Below are 17302 nucleotides of genomic sequence, written 5' to 3'. Positions count from 1 at the left end.
TATATATACTTATATATATATATATATATATGTATATATATATATATGTATATATATATACATATATATACATATATATATATATATATACATATATATATATATATATATATATATACATATATATATATACATATATGTATATATATATATATATATATATATATATATATATATATATATATATATATATATATATATATATATATATATATACATATATGTATATATACATATATATATATATATATATATATATATATATACATATATATATATATGTATATATACATATATATATATATATATATATATATATATATGTGAACAAATATACACCTCAAGACTTCAGGCTCATTGTGTTATCATAAAGAGAAACACTTCATCGGGACAATGGACTAAAGGGCAGTTTCAAAGAGCTGAACAAAGCAAGGTTTACTGATTTGAGAGAAAGTCTCAAACTCTGCTCCTTGGTGTTATGAATCCATTAGTTTATCTACATCTTTTAGCAGGGTACCTATACGTTTTACTTAATACACTCCATTACTTTCACATCACACAAATTGTGCAGTATGTTTGCTTACCTAAAGCCATGTGAAATTATGTAAGGTTACATATACAGCAATTCTTTGACTACTATAAATTAAAATGTCTAAATATCAAGACAGATGAGACTTAAATAAATAAAAACACGTACATGATAACAGCCTTGTTGAGGGGGACAATTATGAAAATACATATTTCTTCTTCAGGTCATTCTTGACCAAATATAAAAGTGCTGTACAGATCATTATACACAATTCCTTCTCTGTCCTGTTGTCTGCATTCAAACCCACAGGCCAGACACCACAGGAGCTTGTGTTAGCATTCAAAATAGGCTCAGTCCTTTGTGATCTACCTGCGCTCAAATTCCAGCAGTTTACTGCTTGAAAGCATTTGTGAAGCGAGTGGAATGATGAATACATGCAAATAATGGCACAACTACCTACACAGCATTTGCAGTCAACCCCACACAACAAGCTGAACGTAAAGCCCTTTGAAATGACACACTCTAAGACTCTTGTTCAGGAACCTCGTGTTCTAAAAATTAAAGCAACATGTCCAAGAGCAAGACCGAATAGTCAGTGAGCAAAAGTTATGCAGAAGAACAGCTCTAATTTAGGGTTTAGAACTGCAGGTTGGCAAGAACTTGCCGATAAACAAGCCGTCTCTTGCCACTCAGGACTACTGCAAAGGAGGGGTGTGAAAGAGTAGCGGACACACGGGACAATACTGTGTAAAGTCAGTGTAAACCAACACTCAATGTCTTCTCTGGGACTATATACTAGATAGTAAAAGTCCAGGCTACTTGCATGCAAACTATACATTTGGTGATGAAAGCAGGCCGCCATCCATCAGCCTGGCTCAGGACAAAAGCTTAAAGCCCAGTGATACGACATGCGGAGGTCATTCTGACATTAATTTTCATGGATCCCCTAATGGCCCACGCTCTAGATTCTCAGCTCTCCGGTGGCCCCAGCAAATTAATGCGTGAGGGCTCTCAGTGTCATCGCGTAAGAAAGAAGCAACTCCTTTCTAAACGGTGGTGTGAGTTTCTGGTTTTGGTTACACTGGGAAAGGGGGGGGGGGGGACGCAGGGATAGGCAGCACAGAGAGGAGGTTGTTACTGCTAGTTTTGCTCTGGGGACACAACTACTACTGCAAGGCTGCTCGTCTGTGTGTGTGCCGCAATCCTTAAAAACTCTTGGTCTGCCTGCTTTACCACTCTGTCATGGCTGCCTACACATTAGTGGAGGGGGGGGGCGTAAGCTTGCTCCAACAAGTACTGTTACTAGCTAGCAAACGTGATAAAATGCCTTAGGTAACAGGCAAAATAACAAGACAAATGTAGCTTTAAAAAAAAGTCGCAGCCTCCTAGTTCATGTGTAGGCCACTGATGGTATGAGACACATCTGCAGATATGTAATCCTGTGTGTGTGTGTGCGTGCGTGCGTGCGTGTGTGTTGTATATATAAGCAGACAAAACTCATAATACAGTATTTTTTTGATTTAATTAAAAACGTGATAAAGTTGAAAAAAGGATGAAACAACCAAGATGTTCAAACCTTTCCTTTTTAACTACGATGTTGACCCCGTTGGGACAACTCACCCTTGTTTTGTGGGTCGTTATGACCAGCCCAGTTCTAGTCCCATTTTTGACTAAACTGCACAGCCATCCCATCAGCTGTTATAAGTCCCTCCCTCTTGTGGTTTCCGGCTAGTAACAGGCTACCCAATCATTAAGCTGGTTTCCACTGTGCTGGGACAAAAACAAAAACTACTTTTTTTTCATAATGATATTCTGGGAGATTTTGTGGACTTGAATGGTTAAATTGTAGAGCTCCCTCTATCAGCCCTGAGTGAAGTTGAACAGTTATACATCAGAAGGAAAAAAGTAAACATGGTGACAACGACTTGGGGAAAACAACACACTTAAAGTTCAAGAATTCCACGACGAAACACGACTGCAGGCTCAGGACACCAACTGCACCACTGAACAAAACAGCTGCCACATTCATTCCGATTCCAATATGTTCTAGCACACATTACAACCACAAGTTAGCCTTCCATACGCCTGCAGACAGAAGTACAGTGAGACACACACACACACACACACACACACACACACACACACACACACACACACACACACACACACACACACACACACACACACACACACACACACACACACACACACACACAGATCAGGTGGCCATTTTGATGTTGAAATTAACCAGCAGACTAGCCAGCCAGTTCGGCAGCGTTACAAGGTAAAAAAATTCAAGTGGCAGATGCAATAACACAATTGGAAAACCCTTCGTAGGGTGACAAAGCAAAGCTAATAAGACCCAGAATGCTGCAATAACAGCGACGCTTTTTACGAGAGTGTAACAAAAGACAGCAGCATTTCTAGTTGACGTTAGCCTTACGTTATGTAAACAAGCTCGTGTGTCAACGTGTAAAGGGGCAGTTTAACTTAACTCCCCTGACAACAACAGGCTGGACAAAGAACCCACATTTTCACAAAAGGTGTTTTTACAGTCTGCCAGGTCTATTAGTGGTGCAACAATATTAGAGACATTCCTGGAAAAGAAGAGTATCGTTATCGTCTGGTGCTGTAATTTACAAATATAGACAGCTAACTAAACAGCTAACGTTACAAATAGACAGAGTTGGAAATGCAAAAAGGCTGATGAGACCGATGTGATTAGCTAGCACAGCTGTCCCGATAAGCGACGAGAGGTTCGCGGTACAGAAATAGCTAACACTTGGCTTTGCTAGCAAAATGTTGTTTACACAAAACACCAGTCATTCACAATGAAAGCCTGCTGCTGTGGGTCACCAAGAAGACACAAGCAGCGTCAACAAATCGGTTTTGCTCACATCACATTTCCACATACATCAGGACATAACATTCGCTGACAAGACAGCGGACGAGCGACTGTTGATTATGTTCAGAAAGGATACAGTTTCACCACATCGGTATCCATTCGCCTTTTACCCGGACTTGGAGACGACATTTTTCCTATTTCCACCCGCAGAGCACCACTAAGTAAACTGAAAGCTAGCCCACGAAACGCTAGACAGTCTAGCAAACGGTACTATCCGAAAGTTAACATTTGTTTTCAGAAATGTCCACAGCGAAACGTCTTCACGGTTCAACGTCTCTCTGTCCTAATGAGTCGCTGAGCTAACGCTAGACCTGCGCTGTTCACTGCCTCTTAGCGTTCTGACCATGGTCCTGACAAGTAAGGATCCCTCCGCGGTATCACGTCATATACCTGCGACCAAACGTCAACATAAATGGCCATCTTTGTAGTTTTATATAGAACACTTTTTGTTCCGTATCTTCAATATAATGTTATTTTGATGTAGAAATGATATAGAATCATCAAGACATAGAGGTAGACTTAAGGTTTAGACATTTTCCAGGGTTTTGCAATTCAGAACCTTTCTGAAGTCATTCGCTGTGCAAGCTGCAAAAACAGGTACTAAAATATGTAAGATAGCCATATCTTACTGTATACATTTGCCTTTTATTCACAATACAATCATTTTATTAAATTCGAATTAATCTTTTCTTAAGTTGAAACGTCAGTGGACCAAAAATCAAATTGAAACAAACTTTCAGAAGAGCATTTTATTAAACGCTTCTAGGAAACTCCAAGAAGATAAAAGCACATGCAAGATAGAAAGGACTGCATTAAGAGATGCACACAAAGGCAAAAAATTAAGTGAAGGAATCCGTAATCCAATTAAAAACAGGTTTGAAGTTCATGGCACATAGTTCTACTTGCCTGCAGTAATCAGGACTGAGCCTGGTGGACAATAAAGATTTATTGTATTGTAAAAGAAAATAACATTTCAGTACTTGAAAAGGGATTGTTCTATTCAAAAGAGAACTCATATCCACATTACCTTTTTCACGCACAATGGTACACAAAAATGATTCCTCACAGTTTCTTATGCTCATCTGAGGTTAAACATTAATCACTCCCTCTATTGACTCTAAATACATTGAAGGTAAACATTGCCTTTCCAGTGTCAAGCCATTTGGCCCGTTCTCACGATAAGGGATTTCTTGCCTCCTGTATTCTACAGAAATCCAGACTATCACAATGTCATGACGTCCTGCTGAAGCAGACTTCACGGGAGGTTAAAGATAGTAGATGCCTTGTTTGTGGCCAATCTATACGTTGAGATGTGTCCTATTACTTGATGACTTCTTATGCATACACATGATACAAGGCCTATAGAGGCCCCAATATCTGCACATCCCAATTCAAAGGTTTTAAAGCCACACGGGCATCCTTCACATATTTCACTGTTCACAGAGAAGACACTCATTCATTTGCCTAAAGACACAATCAACTTTCTTTTCCTCCAGAGACACTTTGACTGTAAACACAACTTTGAATGGCATACATTTATTCGATATGACATTCCCGTCACTGGTACGGCCGACTCTGCACCACAAAAAAGAGGGCAGGTCAGTTCATCAATTCAGTGTTGTGATGCTGTTTGGATGGAAACAGTCTACTGAGATGGAGAGGAGGATGCCTGCCACTGACGGAATATAGCAAACACCCTTTTAGACTTGTCACGAGGGCCCTGGGAGGAAAGATAGCATAGAGAAATGTCACATATTATTTAATTTAGAGCGACATAGTTATGTGGTGAAATTAGCATGATTTTTTTGGGTGAGAATACAAATTGTTGACTCGCCTGTCCTGGACTACCCCCTGCTGTACTGGAGTTCTTCCTCATGGGCACGAGGAGGTCAAGAGCAGCCTTCCAGCCCTGCTGATGAAGTGCCGAGACTCCATCCAAACAGGGGATCGCCCCTGGATCCACATTCTCCTTCCCCACAGAGATCCAGGGACACCAGTCTCTGTGCTGAGCGAGGGGGTCAAATGTATTCCTGTGCAGGAGCCCATCCTGAAAAAGTAGGTAGTAGTTTGTAATAACACAATCAAAGTAAGTAATGCAAAACCCTCTTTCAAATTTAACTAGGACTAGGATGTAGGTTATAGTAGCTTGTCTTGAATTAGGTAATGGGTCAAATACTGGATGAAGTGAGAACATGTCATGTTTCTCTCATGGTTATAAGGGTAACAATGTTTAGATAAAGATATAGTATGTGTGATCTCATTGTGCCTTTGAGAGCTCGTCAGGGATTATGTTGATGTGACGACATTTCAAATGTTTTCATAAATGTAGAGTGTTAACCTGTGCTGGGACTGACAAATCACTGCCTGCAAACTAGGTGCCTTTGATGTTCATCTTTACCCTGGGATAATGTATGCCTCCTCTACCTGTGTACATATAAAAGACACTAGGAGCACCGACTTCCATGTAACGGATTTTTTTGCAAATGTAAATGTGGCAAAAATCTGTCATGCAAGAATGAGATCGCACAGAGGTAAACATGTAAAATGTGATGAATGATGAATTGTGCAGCCCTATCTTGAATAGTGATAATACTCTTTAAAGTGGTCTTAATGATGAAGTGGCACTTTATAATAAGTTATGAAAGTAAACGTGCAGCCCTAGAACTGCAAAAAACAATGTGTGAAATCAGCAGTAATGTTAGTTCTTACAGGACCGCCGAATGATGAGAGGCACAGGCGTTTAGGAGGTGGATGCAGGCTGGCAGTGCCATCGGATCCAGAGTTGTCCCCGTGTGCTCTACCACGAGTTGCAGACCTTTTGCCTCTGGGCGAAGGACTTTGCAGCTCTTCACTGGGGCTTGGTGAGTCTCTGCTTCGGGCACGCAGAGACACGGGGGAGGAGGTTCCCTCACTCTGTAACACACACACACACACACACACACACACACACAACACAGCATGGTAAAGTTTAAAAAAAAAAAAAAAGCAGCCCGGTGCATTCCCCTTGCCATTGTTAAACGTAAAGTAATTCTGCTTAAAATGAATATGTGCATATTAGCCAAGCTTATTTCGACCTTCATTTGCTTAAAGCTTGCCTGGTCAGAGCGAGTGGAGTCCTGGCTCCTCAGCTTCATGCGACATGGAGTTGTAGCAGGGGTGGGTGAGGCAGAAGCAGGCTGGTCCCCCAGGCCCTCTGCTGGGGCAGGACCTGTTGCTTGAGGAGGCGGGCCTATAGTGTTTGGTGAGGAGTCTCCCTCGCCTCTCGTTCCCTCCATCTGGTGGAAGTTCCACAAGCCCACCTTGCGCATACAGTACGAGCAAGTGAGGATGGGCAGGTTCATTGTGTGTAGAGTTGGGCTGTGAAAGAGAAATTCATTGCTCCGACATCTTAATTGGGGAGGAAGTGCTGCAAAAAGTTTGTACCATGTTTCTTTCAGTTAACTAAATGGCCGTTCATTGTATTTCCTTCCATGTAGCTAGTGCATCATTGAGGATCATTGAGGCTCGTCTCACCTTGCAGCCCAGCCACAGAGAGAAACAATGCATGCAGCCACCTGGACAGCCAAAGATTCAGAACATGGAGAACCTCCTTTTCTTTTCTGTTCGTCCTCAATCAGCTGCAGTACAACACTGATAACATCCTCAGTCAACGACTGCAAAGAAACAGTGGACATTCATTTACATGTGAACAACTGAAAAAGTTATGTTTTCTTATAGTTGAACACATGAAGTTTTTCTACAATTAATCTGACTGTCCCTTCCATAATCTCCTGGCTAAAGCAATTTCTGAAAGAAAATGTGTTCATAATGCCTCTAAAGACTCTTCTCCTGCCTCACCATAGATTTCAGCTGCTCCGGCTTCATGGCAGGCAGCTGCTGTACAAGGAGACAAGTGCTCTGGAAGCGCTCTAAGAAGGCAGTGAGCAGTGCTGATGGTTCACAGGCCGGAACCAGCCAGAACCGCTCTGAAATTACATCAACATCCACCATAAACATGTGGATAACTCAGGGCAAATTCAGCTTTAAATGACATGACATAATATTTTTAGTATAAACACGCAATAGGAAATTCTTGTTCCTACCTGGGCATGGAAAGTCAGGCCAGGGGCAAAACTTCTCATGCTGCGTCTGAAGCTGCCTCGTTATCTCCGCAATGCGGCATCCATCTATTGAATAAAAAGAAGAAACGTTGCCCGACCTTTTCATTTCTTGGCAGACTTGGATCATCATCAGCATAACCGTGCCAAAACAAAGCGTGTGTGCCCTTGTCATTTTCTGTAAATTTAAGCGTGGCTCACATTTTTCAAAGTCTAAAGTCGGTTGTAGTGATGCACAAAGGAAAACCTGGCAGCTGGAGCACTTGAGCATATCGCAGCCAATGTTGATCCAGCCATATCGGGCACACATCAGAGGGGACAGTGTGCGGGGCTTTCCTGCCCATTTCAAACAGTGCTACGCTAAGGAGAATTTCACTCAGACACAAAAAGTATTGTCACATTCATTATGACTCTGAATAAAATAAGATACCTACACATTTCCCACGTGGATCATTTACATTGCATGTGAAATATCAAAAAAACATCAGAATCATTGATTAACAAGTGCAGTCTTCATTAGTGATCACATAGTGAGATATTAAAAAAAAAACATGGATGCCTCAAAATGAGTAAAAGGATATTGAATAGGATTCCACTCTTGAGAAAAAGGCGTCTTTGTTCGTTGCCTCACAAGATGTTTGAGTTTTGCTTTTTACTTCCAGAACTTTCAAACTTCCTTTTCCACTGAAATCCACATGGAGAGAAAAACAGATGTTCAGTTTCCATATGCAAGCTTCATATTTGACTAATAACAAAAACGCACAATTGATTAAATCTATTCCATCTGTATATTGTGAGATTCCTAATTTATCTCAATGACCCTGCACAGCTGGACATGGAGGCTTATGGGGGGGGGGGGGCAGTAACACGCAGTTACGCAACATTTCACCTGAATGAAACAATTTTCCTTTGCTGCTTACCCAGACCTGTTTGCTATATTAACGCACAGCAGGAAGTCAAACCAAATGCATTTAAACTAGCCCTGGTGAATGAGCAGCAAGTGGACAACGCTCCAGACGTGAACAGCAAACTAACGAGGGTACCACGTTCCAGTAAAACTTTCGGTCCCCACCCCCTTATCTGGAACAGCGCACGGGAGCAGTAGCACAATGGCTGCCATAACACATTTCCCCGGTATATAGACTAATTACAAGCACGAATAACAACGGTGTGCAAGCTCCCATTCTTGGCATACAAGCTCCTAAATGTGTGGAGCCTTGCCCCTCTTCATATTACGCTGAGTGAAGGCGGCTAAAGTAGCAGAGCGTCCAGGCTAAGTGGCTAACCAAATTAGCTAATGTCAACTTGTTCCCCGGTCCCTTTAAAATCTAACAAATAGCGCGCGATTGTTTGAATAAAATGCACCTGTTGGATCCGATGTCTGTGGACGACACTCCGGCACTGAGGAGCTCGCGAACTTTCTCTGGAGATGCAAAAGAAGACTTTTGTTGATTAGTGTTGCCGAGACGATCCCCACGACTGCCGCCGAGAGTCGCCATGATCGGCTCTGTGGTCCTCCGGAAAACACAACCTGGAACCGAACGTTCCGCCTTGTAAGACCCTCACCACAGACCCAGAGCCGTTTAAAGGGATCACACAAAATAAACGGCTCTGACTGAGAAGAGCCGGCAATTCAAATGATGACGGCATCATTTGAACTGTGTAGTTGTTACCGATCAGAATTTAATTTATAAATATTTATCAACAAGGATATTTTTTTTTCATTTGACATAATTAATTACTTTACAAAGCAGGATCAGATTTAAAAGATGTTATCCTTTTTTTTCATCCATTTTGACATATATTTCCTAGCAAGGAGATAAAAGGCTTCCTTTAATTTAAAGCACTCTTATGACACTGGGATTGATTATCGGACCTTTTATGTAAAAGCAGTAGTACTGTTCACCAAAAACACTCCATCACAAGTAAAAGTCCGACTGATGAGGCCAGCAAGGTCCCTGAAAGTTTGAGGTCTTCTTCCCCTCTTAGGAACATTTCTAACAAGCTGAGATCAGGGAACAGGGTCCTCACAGCGGTTCTCACCATTGACCCAGAAGCAGGCTCATCTTCTGGACAAAGTGCCCTCAACTAAATCTGCAGATTTATCAAATTTGATATCACTTCACAAAAAAACTTTAAATTACACATTCAAATTTTAACCTAAACACGTGTTGGGTCTTTGGCAGGCAAATCATTTCTAAATAATGATTTGATTATCGAACACAATCTTAATTTTATGTTTAACTGAAACTTGGTTAGACCAACAGTGTAGCAGTTCTTATTGAGTCAACACCTCCCCACTTCAGTAGAGTAAAGGAGTTGCCATTTTGTGCAATAATTCTATTAAGTGCAAGCAGGTGTCTTATATGGGAAATAAGTTTCTTATTAATCTGTCACTTGTCAGTTGAGCTGTAGGCTTCTACATGCCACCTAAACTCAGTGCGAACATTTTTGATGACTTTGCTGAACTTCTATCATCTGCATTGACTTTGAGTGTTATTTTTGGTGATTTTAACTTTCATGTTGACAACCCCCGGGACAGCAGCACAAAGGAACTTTGTTGTATTCTGGATGACGACAGACTGTTTGAGCCCACACACAGTAAGGGGCTCCCTCTGGACTTAATCATCTCCAAAGATCTTAACATTGCTGAGGTTGAGGTGACTGATGTTGCTCTTTCCCTCTTTTTTCTTTGAGATCACTGTGCATGCACGTTTTCAAAGTTAGACTCAGTAAATGGTATGTCACTGAAAACACCAGTCAATTATTCATTCAAGCTTTCTTTTCCAACCCCTGCACCCTTGTGGGTCAGTCAATGAGTTTGTGATAATTTCAGTCCTAAAATTACAGATGCTATTGATGCCATCGCTGCTATTAAGTTAAACGTAGTTGCTGGTAAGAAAAACGCATAATGGAGGTAAAAAAAAAGTTAGTGTCAAAAAAGTGACATCTGTAAAGTAAGATTTTGCATTTATGATTTAGAACTGCAAGGCAGTCCTTGTACGACATAACTGCCAAAAACAATAATAATGCACATTTCTTATTTACATGGCTGAGAAACCATCCAGCTGCCCACTTTTTTACAATTCCTTTTCAATAGGGCTAGCGCATTCTAAAATGAGTTTCTTTCTGATATTGTTCAGGGCCGTGGCTGCCAGTGAGGATACTGAGGTCATGTTGTTGGTAATATTTCTGGGAATTTGGTGGTTTGATGACACGAAGATAAGTTTACCTTCTAAGATTAAATGAATATGTCCTGTGTTAATATTACAAGTGTTCGTAGTTCATAGTGTGAAACTTGGACTTTCTATTTAACCACATGAATAACATCCCAAAAAAATGTTGTTGTTTTGGACGCCGTCACGCGCAGTCCCGCCCATCTCTAATGACGCAACTTCCTTATAACAAGCCTCCTGATTGGTCAAGTGTCTCACGGCCGCGGGGTGGGGGGGGGGGGGTGGGGGGGACATTTGTGAATGGCTTCATACTGACTGAGATGTGGAGTGGTTTATAATGTTTTATCAGCACTTTAGCAGATGTTGTTTTTATCCGATGTGACGTCCTCCAGGGCTGGAGTGTAACAGGGGAACGATGTCGGACACTGAAGCTGCTCGCAGTCCAGACCAGCTGAACAGATTCCAGAAACTGACACACAGGCCGCCGCACGGTGAGACGTTAGCAGGTCGGTCGACAGCATGCTAACGATAGGTTTTTAACTTAACGTTGCCGTCTTCTGCCTGTCAAATAAACACGGTGTGACTGAGATCAGCTGCGTGTTAAGAATATGAACGTGTCCCGTAACCGCTACTGCTCACACATGCTAAGCTTAACGCTCAAGCTAGCAACATGTAGCTAGTATGCCTGTTTATTTTTGATTAGCTTTACAGCCACCATCTATTACGTGTTACAAAAGGAATGGAAATGGTAGCTTAATCATAGTCGTTCACCTTGTTGTAAAAACCCGTCTTTCAGCTGCACAGATAACTTAGTTATAGTTATATGGCCTGACGCACGATCATCGATTAGGTTTAATAGACCTGCAGTGTTCCCAGGAGATCCAGGGCTGGGGACCAAGTATTGATAATCATCTATATAGCACTCAATGGACATAACGTTACATGATTGAGATGATCTGTCACGTGTGGAGAAAGAGAGTCTTTGGTTCCTAACATTTTCCATTTGGCTGTTAGTATTAGAGTTATGTTGAGGTACAGATCCTGGTTCTGTTTTCTTTCTTATGTGTTGTTGTTGTTGTTGTTGTTGTGTACCACATATATAGACTGCAGCTGGCAAGGCCAGTCACAGTCCCACAGTCCAACTCAGGTTCCTCTGACTGGTATTGACGCGCTGCAAAACGTATTCAACCGCCTTGATGACTGATAGTCACCAAAGACACCATTGTCCCACATGTCAGAAGTGAACGTGACACTCCCTGTGAGCATGTGGTCACGCGTAGCTTTCTGAACACACTTTTAGCTGTTTATTTGGGAGGGTTATGCCTCCCAAGTTTGATCAAATATAGCTCTTCTTCCTAATGAGTTTGAATGCACTATTTAGTGTTCTTGACAAAAGCATCTGCCAGTAAATCCTGGCTTTGGCTGTTACCATTCTGAAATATTTGATTTAGGTGTGAGACAATTAGGTGAGTTGGGTTACTGGCATTAGATTTGTATCAGTGCGGATGTTCAATCATGCCGTCGCTCTACATTACATTACAGTCATTTAGCAGACACTTTTATCCAAAGCGACTTACAATAAGTGCATTCAACATTGGTAATCAAAAGAACTACTAGTCACCAGAAGTCATAAGTACATTTCCTTTTCCAAACAAGCATCTAAGAGCATGAAGCAGAGCATAACTCAGAGCCAAAGTACAGTGCAGAAATAAAGAAAAACAGTTAGTGCTATAAGTAATACAAAAACAATAAGTGCAACAAGCTAGTATGAATACAATAAGTGCTAAGTGGAAGGCTCAGGGTAGCACTTCCTGAAGAGGTGGGTTTTCAGCCTGCGCCGAAAGATGGGCAGCGACTCTGCTGTCCTGACGTCCCTGATCATGTTCCCTTTCCACGTGATGGTGCCATCTTTCTAAAGCTTATCAGAGTGGTATTATAACTATGTTTTCAGGAGCGTGTAACGGATGAAATGTTTGCTGAGAATGACAGTTGGTCATCCAGGGTCACACCCAAGTTCCTCGCAGTCTGAGTCGGCGTCACCACGGTATCATCAATGGTGATGGACAGGTCCCGGTGCGGGCAACCCTTCCCCGGGAGGAACAGTAGCTCAGTTTTGTCCAGGTTGAGCTTGAGGTGGTGTGTTGTCATCCACTTTGAGATGTCAGCCAAACACGCAGCGATGCGCGTCTCCACTTGGGTGTCACCGGGGGGAAATGACAAGACCAGCTGGGTGTCATCGGCATAACAATGGTAGGAGAAGTCATGCGAGCGAATATCAGAACCCAGAGATGTTGTGTAGAGCGAGAAGAGAAGGGGGCCCAGGACATTCTTCTACAAATGTGATCATTAATAATGCATTGGTTGGCAGAAACATCACTGTTCTGAGTTCTATGTAGGCCTCAGTTCTATTCTTAGTACATTAAACAAAGGTACATTATTCTATTTGGATTAATGTGCGCTGCATTCTGTCATCGCGCGCCTGTTTATAGAGAACTGCTTCTCCCTCAGGCCAAACATCTTAGTATCGTGGTAATGTTTTATTCTCTGCTATTTGCAAAGCTTTCCTTATGAGGTAAAACATGTCGGCCTGGCAGATGATGTGGTGAATGTCTGATTATGTGTTTTAAATACAGCACTGTATATGAATAGATTTGTCTGTCAGCTTTAGTGGTAGAGTGCTGTTTTAATTTGGACTGCACTACATACACCGTGTAAAGTAATGAGGAGGACGCGCCGATCGCTTAAGTATCGTTTAAGGTTTTTATAGCTTATTATCTCCAAGCAGATGTATTTAAGTTGAGATTCAACTGGGTGTGAACGCAATGCACAAAGGAATAAATCTGTCTTCAGGGCATGTTCAAGTTTTGACCCTGTGACTGCCTGTGTGCAGCGTGGCGTTATCCTGCTTTCTGCTGGGAGGGCCCTCAGCCTTCTGTGACAAGGAAGACCGATAAATGCCTCATCATGAGTTCACAACGTTGCGCCTCTTGTCTAGTATCCCTGTTAGTACGCCCCTCCCCTCCTCATCCTATGAAGCTTTGTTCCTCCCTCTCCAGGTCATCGTATGCCCCCTGCCCGCAGTGGGCATCGCTGTGTTGCGGACAACACTAACCTGTATGTGTTTGGAGGGTACAACCCTGACTACGATGAGTCAGGAGGCTCAGAGAATGAAGACTATCCACTGTTTAGGGAACTTTGGAGGTACCACTTTGCCACCGGCTGCTGGCAGCAAATTCGAACAGAGGGCTATATGCCCACAGAGCTGGCGTCTATGTCAGGTAAAACATTATTTAATAGTTTTGAACATTTCGATACTCGAAAAAAAATGTTTGTATATTGAGTTTGGCGTTGCTTTGTTTCCATAGCCGTTTTGCACGGCAACAACCTCCTGGTGTTCGGTGGCACCGGGATTCCCTTTGGTGAGAATAACGGCAATGACGTACATGTGTGTAACGTGAAGTACAAGCGATGGTCTCTGCTCAACTGTCGAGGGAAGAAGCCCAACAGAATCTATGGACAGGTGACCTCATAAATCACTCCTTTGATTGCTCACTGGGTCAAATTCAATGAAGGGTTTTGAAGTATTGAGACAGAGTTTTGTATATCCACAACCAGACTGACACTTTGTTCCTCAGGCTATGGTTATTATTAATGGCTTCCTGTACGTGTTTGGAGGGACGACGGGTTACATCTACAGCACAGACCTGCACAGGCTGGACCTGACCACCAGGGAGTGGATTCACCTCAAGCCCAACAACCCTCCGGACGACCTGCCTGAGGAACGGTACGCCTTCATGTCGCCTGAATGTGCTACAGGATCAAACCCGGCTGAGGATCTTTTCAGCAAAGTAAAATTCCTTGGTGTGTGTGTGTGTGTGTGTGTGTGTGTGTGTGTGTGTGTGTGTGTGTGTGTGTGTGTGTGTGTGTGTGTGTGTGTGTGTGTGTGTGTGTGTGTGTGTGTGTGTGTGTGTGTGTGTGTGTGTGTGTGTGTGTGACAGGTACAGACATGAAATAGCACATGACGGACAGAGGATCTACATTCTGGGAGGAGGAACGTCCTGGACATCTTACCCTCTGGACAAGGTACTACACCACTAAGTGTATACTCACCAAAGACTGTGTGCCAGACAGAATTTCAAATTCAACATGCTACAGTTTATGCTACACTTTCAATCTTAATCGCTGCTAGACTAACAGTACATTTTGTGTTGTTTTTTTTAATAGATACATGCTTACAATCTGGAGACCAATTCCTGGGAGGAGATTGCAACTAAACCTCATGATAAAATAGGTCTGTATTCTGCACCTCTCTTTTAACTAAGCCTGTTTTGTTCTCTTTCACAGCCTTCTAAAATGAGTGTTCTTTTGACAGGGTACCCTGCTCCTCGGAGATGTCATAGCTGTGTACAAATACGAAATGGTGAGACATTTTCAATCATGCTGTGCAACCAATATCACCAGACCTACTTCTGTAATTGTGCCTCATAGATAAACTGGTGCTCCTGATATCACATCCTCATACATCCTGCCAGTTAACACATGCACAACTACGTGAGCACTATCTGACCGTTCATTTTCCTGATGCAGATGTATTTATCTGTGGAGGCTACAACGGGGAATTGATATTAGCTGATCTGTGGAAGATCAACCTGCAGACTTTCCAGTGGAGTAAATTACCAGCAGTGATGCCTGAGCCGGCCTACTTCCACTGTGCTGCTGTCACCCCAGTTAGTACAACGCTACCGTCTCTAATCACTTGTCAACTGAGTTAGAACCTCAGGTAGTTGAATGTTACACTGAATATAATATTTACATCTTCTTTCCATCACTCTGTCCTAAGGCTGGCTGTATGTACATCCATGGTGGCGTAGTGAACATCCATGAGAACAAGAGAACTGGCTCTCTGTTTAAGATCTGGCTGGCTGGGCCCAGCCTGCTGGAGCTATGCTGGGAGAAGCTCCTCAAGGCCTTTCCCCACCTGACTTCACTCCCCACCATGCAGCTGCTCAACCTGGGCCTCACACAGGAACTCATTGAACGCTTGAAATAGGCAGCACAGTGGAGGCCGGACAAGTGAATGGATGGGACGGACTGGGAGGAGTTGAGGTCCGACGGAGCACAGAATTCAATTAATTGCAAAATTCTCTGGAAAACGCATTCTCCCTCCCCTGCCTAACGTAGCCCCGCCTTAAAACCAAAAACAATGGGATGCCTTTTTTGTTCCTTGATTTTTTGTTTTGTTTTTTGTTTTGCTGTTTCAGTGAAGATAAATTAATTAAATATGGAATGTTTTATGGATTTTACTCAACGCTGCCCCTTACATGATGCCTTTGTGTCAAGCTAAACAGGACTTCCCCCTTCTTATCCTCCAAACTGTGACAGCTGGAAATACTTTATTTTGCCATGTCATATTTTCAAGGATCGTCTCTCCCATGTTAAAAAAAAATAAATAAAAAATCTGCCTTCTCTAGTACTTTAAAAAAAATCTGTGCAAAGGAAGAATGCATGTGTATTTATTTTAAGGACACCGCCCCCCCCCCCCACAGTTTTTCTCATCATCCAATTGCTGTTTGCACACTTTGTCTTGCATATTTGTGGACATTTACTTTCTTTTTTTAAAATAGATCTTATAATCAATCTATCTTAATTCTAAAACATGAAAGACAATAGTTTTGCTAAAGGATCATACCAGTGTTTTTGCACATTATAGCCAATTTAATCCAAATCTCATTTATACTTTCACTTTCTGCTGACATGCCGTTTTTAGTTTTTTTATAATGATTTTGCGACCTTCCAGAAATTTGAGACTTGTTGTACATCGTGACAGTCAATCGCACTGATTCTTGTGTTTTTATTGTTGAAGTTATGTTACATCGCAGAAGTTTGGCATAAATTAACGCAGACATGATATTCACTTTGAGGGATTACCAATCGTAAATCTTTTTAAGTTGTCATACTATAAAAACCAGTGTCTGCCTTGAGGGAAGGAAAAACATTGAGGTTTCAGTTCAAGTATTGTATGCCTTGAAATTGGTCATGAGTTATTTGTTTGTGGTAAATTGGCTAAAACATGCAGAAACACTGGATGCTCTTAATTAGTGTACGGAGGAAAGGTTCAATGCTGGATGTGTCTGAGCACTTGTATTTCCTGTATTTTCCATTTTCCATTATGTTACAGCCTAGTCTGGAAAACAGTCTGCAAAAAATTTTCAAAATTGTTTCATTATCATGCCATTTGCTTTCAGGTCTCATTTGTACACCAAACCATGCAACACATCACTGTGAATCTGGTGCTCTTTAAAACTAAATCTAAATGCTTTTATTCGAATAAAGACTTCATTCTGTTAAGACATTTACTCCCTTTCTGTTGATGACACGATGTTTGGCACAGGGAGTTGCTTTAGTAGCAGGATAATACCAACAATTCTTTTTACTGCAGTGCCTTTTTCAAACTTTAAATGAGGCGGACGTTTCGTCAATAGGCAATATAACATCTTCGCAAATCAAGACATAAGGGTTTATGTTAAGTGTTTTTAATTATGTGAACATTTTAGCTATTTTGACCAAGCCGTTACATATAATCACTAAAGATTTG

General features: G+C 41.8%; 2 protein-coding genes across 3 annotated transcripts; one reads left to right on the top strand and one right to left on the bottom strand.

The window, feature by feature from the left end:
* Nucleotides 1-4168: 4168 nt before the first annotated feature.
* Nucleotides 4169-9033, bottom strand: zc3hc1 (zinc finger, C3HC-type containing 1). The gene is made up of 10 exons (XM_068731349.1): nt 8897-9033; nt 8113-8215; nt 7733-7883; nt 7517-7600; nt 7272-7399; nt 6948-7087; nt 6530-6791; nt 6144-6347; nt 5269-5481; nt 4169-5154 (listed from the first exon to the last, which is right to left on the bottom strand). Exons 1-10 carry the CDS (start codon nt 9028-9030, stop codon nt 5080-5082), a joined length of 1494 nt encoding a protein of 497 aa, XP_068587450.1. The 5' UTR covers nt 9031-9033; the 3' UTR covers nt 4169-5079.
* A 1963-nt stretch (nt 9034-10996) lies between these two features.
* On the top strand, nt 10997-17055 carry klhdc10 (kelch domain containing 10). 2 transcript variants are annotated; one of them, XM_068731351.1, is made up of 9 exons: nt 10997-11198; nt 13764-13985; nt 14073-14227; nt 14343-14491; nt 14706-14790; nt 14932-14998; nt 15080-15127; nt 15295-15434; nt 15548-17055. In XM_068731351.1, exons 1-9 carry the CDS (start codon nt 11123-11125, stop codon nt 15755-15757), a joined length of 1152 nt encoding a protein of 383 aa, XP_068587452.1. In that variant the 5' UTR covers nt 10997-11122; the 3' UTR covers nt 15758-17055. The 2 variants fall into 2 exon arrangements, with proteins under 2 accessions (XP_068587452.1, XP_068587451.1); XM_068731350.1 differs by having other exon boundaries at nt 10997-11213.
* The last annotated feature ends 247 nt before the right edge of the window (nt 17056-17302 follow it).

This window comes from Cebidichthys violaceus, unplaced genomic scaffold (assembly GCF_023349555.1).
Source record: "Cebidichthys violaceus isolate CVI_PGR_0920_01 unplaced genomic scaffold, fCebVio1.0.p SCAF_51, whole genome shotgun sequence".
NCBI lineage: Eukaryota > Metazoa > Chordata > Actinopteri > Perciformes > Stichaeidae > Cebidichthys > Cebidichthys violaceus.
The sequence above is the reverse complement of the archived record's forward strand: the minus strand, read 5'-3'. Positions and strand labels throughout refer to the sequence as shown.